A 9,712-nucleotide genomic window follows, 5' to 3' on the forward strand; every position below is an offset into this window, starting at 1 on the left:
TATATATTAATTTATTCACTAGGCTATTTATAGTTTTACCCACCTCCATAAACGGAAACCTTAACCAACTTACCAACCTAACTTCTCAATTGTTCTAGTTTTCTAATGCAGAAGATTACCAACAGCTTCAAAGGAATCTATGTTTCATTGTTTCCTCGTCGATCCAAAGTTTCATTTCAAGCAAATTAAGGTACGCTAATTCCTGTTTTTTGCTCTTTATTAGATTTTATGATCACTGCATAAGAATAAGATTTGCATCCTTTGTTCTTAAATCCTAATGCATGTTCAGATCCATAAAAGGTTACAATTCAACACTCACTTTTTTCTGAATAATAAGTATCATTCAAATATCCACAATTCCCACATTAACAACCCATCAATGATTTACACTCCATCTACTTATTAATAATATCGTAATACACAAAACAAGTAAATCACTTTCACTTTTAATAAACAACACGTATAACCGACACCGGTTAGCGCGGTTTAGCCCCACCGTTTTCTTCAACCGAGTTCACTGGAGTCGATGCACCGCTCTTTTTCGAACCGGTTCCTGTGATGGTTCGGCCCATAAACTTTCCAGCCTTGCTTAGCCCGCTGCCAACTGCCCCGAGCCCACCAACAACCCCGCTTCCAACCAGCCCAACCCCACCTACGACCCCGGTGCCCACTAGCCCGACACCTGACCCGACTAACCCTGCTGCTCCGTCGATGGCATCCATGGTGCTTCCAATTAATCCTTCTGCTTTGAGTCTCTTTTTCTCTTCTAGAATCTTCTTCTCTTGTTCTATAGCAGCATCTTGTTCTTCCTTGGTAAACTGATGATACTTGATCTATATGCATGTTCCAATGTATAATTAGTGAATTTATGATGTACGAAACCGAACTCAAACAGTTTGGTTTTATGTTTCTGCAAAAACTGAATTTCCGGTTCGGTTTCGGTGTTGCGTGTAAATTAAACCGAAAAAACTGAACCCTATCCAAACAAAAACCAACCTTTTCTGTTTTTGTAAACAATGAACTTTCATTCCATCTAGTGGAAACCGAAAAATCCGAACCAAACCTAAATAAAAACCGACGGTTTGCTTTTATGTTTTCGTAAAAGCCGGACTTTCGATTCGGTTTCAAGATGCATGTAACTAAAACCGAAAAAACCAAGCCAAACCTAAACAAAAACAGACAGTTTGCTTTTATGTTTTCGTAAAAGCCGGACTTTCGATTCGGTTTCGATATTGCATGTAATTAAAACCGAACCCAAACAAAAAGCGACAACTTGCTTTTATGTTTCCATAAAATCAGAACTTTGGGTTTGGTTTTGGTGTTATATGTGATTAAAACAGGAAAAAACAAACCCAACAACCAAAACAAAAACCTACTGTTTGCTTTTATGTTCCCATAAAAGCCGAACTTTCGGCTTGGTTTTAGCTTGCATTTTATTAAAACCGAAAAAACCAAACTGAACTGAATTTATGGATTTTCAATTTTAACTTTGAAAGTAAAGTAGTTTATAAAAATTTAATAAATAATGTCAACCCATATATTTAATGCCCAAATGTATACCATTCGATTAATTATTACCTAACAAAAAGATTTAGGCCCAAATACATTATTATGAGCCAGTTTCATTTTCAACCCGAGATTTTCAATCCCAAATAGTAAAACCAAAAAACCCAAACCCAAACCAAAACCGAAATGTTTTCAAGAACTCTAAAACCAAATTTTCAGTTTTTGATTTTGTTTGAGCTCAAATCCGGCTCAAGCACACCCATAATCGATAATAATCAAATTATATATAGTTGTTACTAACAGCATACCTTGATTGTAAGAGTTCCTCTATCTTTCTTATCTTTTATCTTGAGCATATCAAGTGACGGTTGCAATCTCAATTCAACTTCTTTTTCAACTTCCGGCTCAAGATCAATAAGAGGCAATCTTGCTATCCCCAAACGCTTGTCTTGCCCGATATCTTGATCCAACACCTGTGTGGGTACCACCACATATAATCATATTATTATTTAACTAATAACGCGTTATGCTTGATTCTAAACAGAACAAAAGGTTTTAAGCTTTGACCTCAAATACAGCAAATTGTGTTTCCTTATCTTCTGCAATCAACTCAAGTACATGATTCCAGACAGGGTTAAGGTTGTTATCAATAACCTTTGTTTTGAACTTTTCAAGCGGTCGAATGTATGCAGTCACATAAGGATCAGATTTTCCAATCATTTCCATATTTTTCAAATTATTCGCCTTAACGATTGTTAATGTGACCAGTCCTTGTGGCTTAAGCTCCAGGTCACTACAAAATATTAAAATAATTAAAATTTGCATCTTTTACAAACCGAGAACTAAACTATTATTACCTTGTATCCACATTTACACCACCAATTGGAACAACAATCCTATGCGGCCATTGAAGCATGTCTGCAACTATCGTCTTCACAGTATCCTACACAAATTAACAAGTAACACACGAATTATGATGATGCCTAAATGATACTCATCATATGCCATACACAAACTTACATCAATCATATCAGAAAGTCCAGGAATGGCAGTCAAACTTCCACCAATAGCCTTCAATGTATAGTCAATTTTTGGCGGTGGCTGATACAGATTACTGTCAATAAGCATCGAGTTTCACATGTTTTAAATCATATATAAGTTATACCTCAGAAAGTAAAGCAACAACAACAGCAGAAATGCAGGGGATTTCTTCACAGAGTTGGAAAATAACACGAACAACTGTGAATACTTGCAGATCCTTCAGCTGCAAACAGTAAAAGAACACATGATATTATATTAGCACAATGATTAATAAACATTATAAAAGAAGATGATTAACCTAACCTGAATAGGTAAATTAGCAACAACTGCAGCTTCAACTCCCAAAACAATATTTGGATCACCGCCCCATCGCAAATCGATGTCCATTGTTATTTGACCTTTCTTAAGGCTCTGAACACGAATACCTGCACATTTTAAGTAATTATTACACCCTTTTGAAACAACAAAATAAAAGCATAAAACGGTACCTTCAATCTTTGGTGGTACAGTCCCAAGAGATAGTTTATTAAACTTTAATGATGTAATTCCAGTAGGGCGATAATCTTCCAATAGTGGCTCAACAGATTCCTTAATTATAATACGAGCTGCCTAAACACATAGCATTTAACAAAAAGAATCAGTAAACCTAAGTACCCAATAACTAAAGAAGATATAATAATCAGTAAACATAGAGAACTTACTTCTTCAACATATGGCCAAAGTTTGCTTAATTGTTTATTCAACCATTTCACCTGATATATTAAGCCATAAAGATGAGACACATTCTACACAAGGACTTCATGATAGTTTGACAGATAAAAAACAAGAATTACATACAATGAATCAATGATGCAACCTTAATGTAATTATGTTTATACAGAAAATACCAACCTGTTCATAAACAGGGAAAGATATCCACTCTGGAAAGTTGTCACCACATATTTTCCTCAAATCATCTCTGTTGAGACATCCAAGGAGTTTTATGTCAACTGCCTGAGGAAAAAACAAAGCATATCAGATAGCGATGACATCGGTACCGTACCAGTACCGATACCAAATTTCAACAAAACTGGCTACCGAATACCACACCAGTATCGGTACCCACTTTGGGTTATTTTTTTCTAATCTTTGTTGATTGTGTCGAATTCATTCTTATCTAAACATAATCAAGAAAACATAATACCAATACCAAAAACCGTATCAATTTCTATAGAAAAAAGAACAAAAGTTATGGTTACCGCCTACCGGTACCTAATACCAAAAAAAAAACTTTAGCTTTTTCAATCAGTAGTTCAGTACGAAATACCGAAATACCAAGAAAAGTACTAGTATCGCTACCCAAATACCAAACACCGTATCGGTTCGGTACGGGAAAAAACCTGATCCCATTATCATATCATATCACTAAACCTAATCAAATAAAAAGTGAAATAAACCCCTAATATAACATTTCTTGGATAATACCAAACTCAAAAAATACATTATTCAACCGGTACCAAATATCCAACAAAATACCGGTATCGGACACTGAAAAATACCGAATACCGTACTGTGTGTATCGGTATTCAGGAAAAAAACCTCATCCCTAATATCAGATCATATCACTAAACCTAATAAAATGAGCAGTATAAATAAGCCCCTAATTCAACATTTTCGGATAATCTATCATCACTGTCACATATAACCACAATCATACAGCTCATATTGATGCTAATTAAACCTTACAGTTGCAGATTACCTAAACCCTAAGTAAGATCCAATAAGTACAGAAACTAAACCCTAGAAATGAAATTGACTAGCATATAATAATAATAATAATATTAAGAAACCCTAGCAATTGAACTGATTAGTACCTTGGAGACTCGTTTACTGCTTCGGTATCTCATCATCTGTCTCCAGCCGGCCATGATTGCAATCCCGAATATTGTTCCCATAAGGATTCCAGTAATCAAGCCCATTGTGAATCAAGTTGTTTCTATTTAATCTGTGAAAAGAAAGAATATTAATATTATTATTAGGATTAAGTTGATGAGAAAGAGAAGAGAGATGAGTTAGTTTACCACCGATTGATTGATTGATTGTTGTAATTAATTGAGGTGGATCAAGTAGTGTTATTATTATTATTATTTGGGGGTTTGTTTCTCTCTCTGGAAGTCACAATCGGCTTCGTTGTTGTTGTTTATAGTGAAGGATTGCTTTTACCGTTGATGGGGTCGATGTTGAAGCCAATTGCAGAATTTGAGAGAGAGAAGAAGATGAGGTGGTGAATCATCGTGTAACGTTCTTTCTTTTTATTATTATTATTATTATTATTATTATTATTATTATTACAAATAATAAATATTATTTACAAGTTTTGGATAATTTTCGGAAACTTCGGATAATTTTGATATATCCGAAATATTTTAAAAAGTAGTTCTTTAAATTTTTTTTATAATAATTATTTTTTTCGGATATTTCGGATATCCGAAAAGTCCGAATATCCAACTTTTGAACACCCCTAAATTCAATGCCGGAGTAAGCATTTTTTTAGATGGGATATCAACTGTACATCCTGATTTTGATCCTCTAATCTGACTCGAACAATTAACACTGTCAATGAGAAAACCCACCACTGTATAAAAACTCATTTGAGGAAGATTTTGAACCGAAGACCTCAAAGATCTTAAGATTTAACCATCATCCTCGTATCATTAGACCAAACGGCCAATTGCGTCGGCTATCATCACATAACATACATGTACCATAACGATGAAGTAACGTATGTCAATACCCGTTTTATTACTTTGTCATTTAACAAGCATGAGTAGTTCAACCTCTTTTTAGTATGAGAGAGTGACGCTAGGCAAGCCACTTAGTGGTTTTAGAGTTTACAGATGGAGAGGACGGTGTTTCCGCTCCCACCATCATGTGACGTCCTATTCAATCATGATTTTCATTGCCGCTCCTCCCCTCCCCTTCTTTGTTTATGCCCTATTTGAGTATGGCGTTGTTGCATAGCACAATGCAATTAACATCAGCCATTGTCAATCTGTCATCTCACTCTCTATCTCTATTTCTCTCCTTTTCATATTTTACATCAATCATCTAGTACCACTTTATTGTCGTTGGACCAATTATACACGCATATGCTATAAAATATCATATATGTTTTTTGAGTTTTTTTATACAGAAAAGGTAAAATGAAATGTCATGATGTGTTTTGTGAACTGATTTAAGGGGATATTTGATATTAAATGAAGTTAACATTATCAAAATCTTCCTTTCCCTTACCAAGAGTATTATTTTTGTGTGGATACAAAGAAAATATCAAGTAATAGTTAAATGTGGCATGAGTGAATGCACATCATTACATGACTTTGATTTTGGGTTTCACTGCACCCCAAAAAAATGTAATGTGTACCCACTTAGGCCACACCTTATAAACTTAATCAATTAATTAATTAATAAATATATAAACACATTAGTAACTAAAACTCATCTAATACTTTCACGACAAAAATCTGAAACACAATATTTGTTTATGTTAGTTTATCATTTATTTTGTTATATATTGTGTCACACCCCGTCCAGGGTTTAGGAGTGCGACCCACAACTTGGTATCGTGTTTGTAAATAAATCATAGTTGCGTTAGTTTGCAGAAGTCTTATAAAACTTTAAGGATCGAAAGTGTAATATTTATATATATTCAAAAGACGGGAATTATAAAATACCCGTTTAAGTTGTTAACAAAAGATTATTTGTTATATTTACAAAACCACCACATTAAAACATTAAGTTCACAAAAAGAATCCGAGCCATCGGATATTAGTACTTCGTCATTTCCAAGCTCTAACTTTGTTCACCTGCAAAATGTAATAAAATACGTTAGCAACGAATGCTGGTGAACACGCTGACGCAAAAATATTTCTTTTACTTTATTACCCCTCGAGACTACGCCTGCATCGGCCCAACGTGGCTTAGGAATAACAAAGTCAAATAACACATTATAAATATGAGCCTCTACGCTAGGTCACCTCAGCGAACACCGCAGCGTTCGACTTAATTAAGTACCCGTAAATATACACATAAGGTCGTATTCCCTGCAGGAGAGCGTCCTACGACCAAGGGTGGTGCGATCATGCTCATACATCGCATAGTACCACCTATGTAAAGATCCAGACATACGTATACCACAGCCTGAGGGCTAGGTTCATACCCTTTATTTATAACGGTTTTAGGAACACATAGTTCCTTGTAAACAATTTCAAATAACATGTTTGACTCATTTTAAAATAAGTAAAAGTTTGGGGGCGTATTCACCTTCTTGCTTTAGGATCGGCTTCACTCAACGTCCAAGGGTCTTTCCCTTTCTTTATCTCGCACCTATAGTACGAGTATAAATATTTGTTAGTCGGATACACGATCCGGCTTAAGACCTTTAGTCTTATATCTCAATCCTCGATTGAACCTTTAGTTCAATTCTTATTTAATTGAAAACCTTTAGTTTAAAAGTAAATTATAAACCTTTAGTTTATATAGAAACCCGACGTTTCTTCTTCTCCAAGAAACGTAATCATTTTCTTTTATTATTTAAGAATACTCTTTATTCATTAAATAATATTTCATAACAAAGAATATATACATATATACTTACACACATATATATGTTATCACAACATTCATAATCATACTTTCTTTTGTTTCTTTGTTATGTTTTCGTTTTTTTTTCTTTTATCGAGGTATCGAGTATAACCTCGACTTAAGGCTTAAGCCTTGAATATAATATTCAATTGTATTAAATTCATCATTATGCCTAACCTTAATGGCGTTTAGAACCTCTAGGGACTTGAGCAGCACTTCGACGCCGCTTTACTTTTCTCGTTCAACTTTGATATACCAACTTCAACACACGTCGACACGTCTTTCGGGACTCTTTGCCATAACAACGCCTTCTTGATGATTGAGGGTGGAGGGTGGCACAAACTTCGAGGAGACGGTGTACACAAATAAAGATTCGGGACACGCTTTACGATGAATTATGGCACGCTTATCGAGGTGGATCGATTATACGATTGTCGGGGCTTAGAGAGATGTTAGAGAGAGAAGTGAGAGCTGTGTTTGGGATGTTGAGAATGAAGTCCCGGACTTGCTATTTATAGACTTCAAATTGGCTCCCATCGCGATACGCGATAGGTTCCTCAGCAGACCTATCGCGTATCGCGATATAGGCCTGCTGACTCACAGCGTAGACCTGCCATGTGCTGACACGTGGCAGGCACCGCTACACGTGGCAGCAGTGTTCGTGTTGCCACGTGGTGACACGTGGCGATAACCAGCGCCACCGTGTGCCACGTGGCACACGTGTCACATTGTGTCAGGTACTCCATCGCGTATCGCGATGGAGCTCTCCCCTCTGACTCATCACGTAGTGCGATGGGTCAGGAAATCAGAATTTTCCTTTTAAACCCTCATCTTTGAAATTTGGCAAATTTAGTCCCTAGACTTTGGAAAGTTGATACTTTGAACTCGAAATTTTTACGTTGTTACATATTGTATACTATTTATGTTGCTCTTTTTATTTGTATAATATTTTATAGAAGTTTATTGTGCTTGTCGTTTTATTATTATTATTATTACTTTTTAAGTTTTCGAGTTAGTAGAATCAGTATGGTCTATTTGTATCATAAGCTTTACATGTTTCAATTAAAGTTAACTACTTCCATAAACCATTATTGTACGCACTAATACACAAGTAAAAAGATATCACCTGTAGAGATAATATTTTAGTAGAAGAAAGAATTTGGGTGTCAACTACTTGCATCGTGATGAGATCATTTTAGTTATAAGCCTTACACAACTCAGTTTTTTCTTTGTTTATACATTTGGATGCTTATTGTTCAAGAGGGACTAAAGAGATTGGTTTTGGAAGCTGATTTATGCGGGGAGAAACGTTGGGCTGTGAAGTAGTAAAAATAAAAATAATTTGTGCTTTTCTACTTGAGAGAGAAGGTCGCGACTCGCGAAAGGTCAAGCAAGGGTGAATTGGCCGATGAGTGGTCGCAAAAGGAAACACAGAGCCCACAACGAAACCAATGGGATATGTCTATGCCATCAACCTGTAGATCGTTAACTCAATACGTAAGTGTCTAGATATTGACAATTTAACTATATCCTATTATTGAAGTGTGTAGATTAATATTGGATCACATGACTATGTGCTACTTCTTTACATAGTCATTTCATGATGAGAGTACACGATCTTTACGTAGTCATTTCACAATGAGAGTACATGATTATAAAACCTGTGAAAAGAAAGAATATTATTAATATTAGTATTCCATTGTAATACCTTAATCATTAGCTCTTCGCTAATTGTTCATGTAATATATTTTTGGAAAATTAAATTTTGAAACCGGTTTTCAAAATTTAGTATGTAGGAAGTCCAAACTCCAAGCTTGTTATAAATTTAATTTTGTGCATAATTTTGTAACAAGTATAGTAGCCCACAACTAGGGTTTATCTTTTGGTTTGTTTTGATTACTAGGTTACAAATTAACAACTTTATAAAACCTTGTGAATTCCCCTACTTCAACTTGAAGGATATTATTATATTTCAATAAAAACCTACTTTAATTGATTTGAGTGGTACAATTCTTCCAACTTTCAAGTTACCAATTAGCGAAGCCTTTGGAATCTTAACTCGTGGTTGTCAAAATAAATGGTATTTTGAGATTACTTATCATTGGTCTATGATGATTCAGAATCTCTACAGTCTGCAAGATATAATTATAGAAAAAGTACATCAGCTTGTTGGTGTTTGTTCTAAAAGTTAAAAAGCATAATATTCCGGGATTTAAGAATTAAAAAATCATCATTTACATAGTTGTTTATATTTTATGGATAGCACCACAAAAGAAGGAAGCATAATAACACATTATGTATATGTTTTGATACTTTATTTTGTATAATATTAATTATCCTTTAGCTTGTTACATGTTATCTTTGATATTCTAAACTTGAAAAACGGGTTAGAAAAGATGTGGTGACACATGTACTCTTTTATTTTTTTACATGAAAGGTACATGAACACTTTTCACATGACATTGCACAAATTCTTTTCTTATCTTATTTATAAATCAATTTGGTTCTTTCTTTTATAAATTAAAAATTTTGTTTTATATTC

General features: G+C 34.6%; 1 protein-coding gene across 1 annotated transcript; it reads right to left on the minus strand.

Annotated features, from left to right (window-relative positions):
- Window positions 1-388: 388 nt before the first annotated feature.
- LOC143600488 (calcium-dependent lipid-binding protein-like) lies at window positions 389-4,563 on the minus strand. Its single transcript, XM_077078164.1, has 11 exons — window positions 4,401-4,563; window positions 3,439-3,540; window positions 3,249-3,299; window positions 3,036-3,156; window positions 2,851-2,972; window positions 2,672-2,770; window positions 2,527-2,607; window positions 2,364-2,449; window positions 2,074-2,299; window positions 1,815-1,979; window positions 389-833 (listed from the first exon to the last, which is right to left on the minus strand). The coding sequence occupies exons 1-11, from the start codon at window positions 4,503-4,505 to the stop codon at window positions 477-479; spliced, it is 1,515 nt and encodes a 504-aa protein (XP_076934279.1). The 5' UTR covers window positions 4,506-4,563; the 3' UTR covers window positions 389-476.
- Between the last annotated feature and the right edge of the window lie 5,149 nt (window positions 4,564-9,712).

Source organism: Bidens hawaiensis, unplaced genomic scaffold (assembly GCF_021521415.1).
Source record: "Bidens hawaiensis isolate Kalapana, Puna unplaced genomic scaffold, B.hawaiensis_p1.1 tig00054151_1, whole genome shotgun sequence".
NCBI lineage: Eukaryota > Viridiplantae > Streptophyta > Magnoliopsida > Asterales > Asteraceae > Bidens > Bidens hawaiensis.

Coding starts and splice junctions, on each gene's coding strand:
- LOC143600488 (XM_077078164.1), bottom strand. CDS start 4,505: ATGGGCTTGATTACTGGAATCCTTATGGGAACAATATTCGGGATTGCA. Junction 3,541..4,400: donor GCAGTAAACGAGTCTCCAAG/GTACTAATCAGT, acceptor TTTTTTCCTCAG/GCAGTTGACATAAAACTCCT. Junction 834..1,814: donor GAGGAACTCTTACAATCAAG/GTATGCTGTTAG, acceptor ACATGCATATAG/ATCAAGTATCATCAGTTTAC.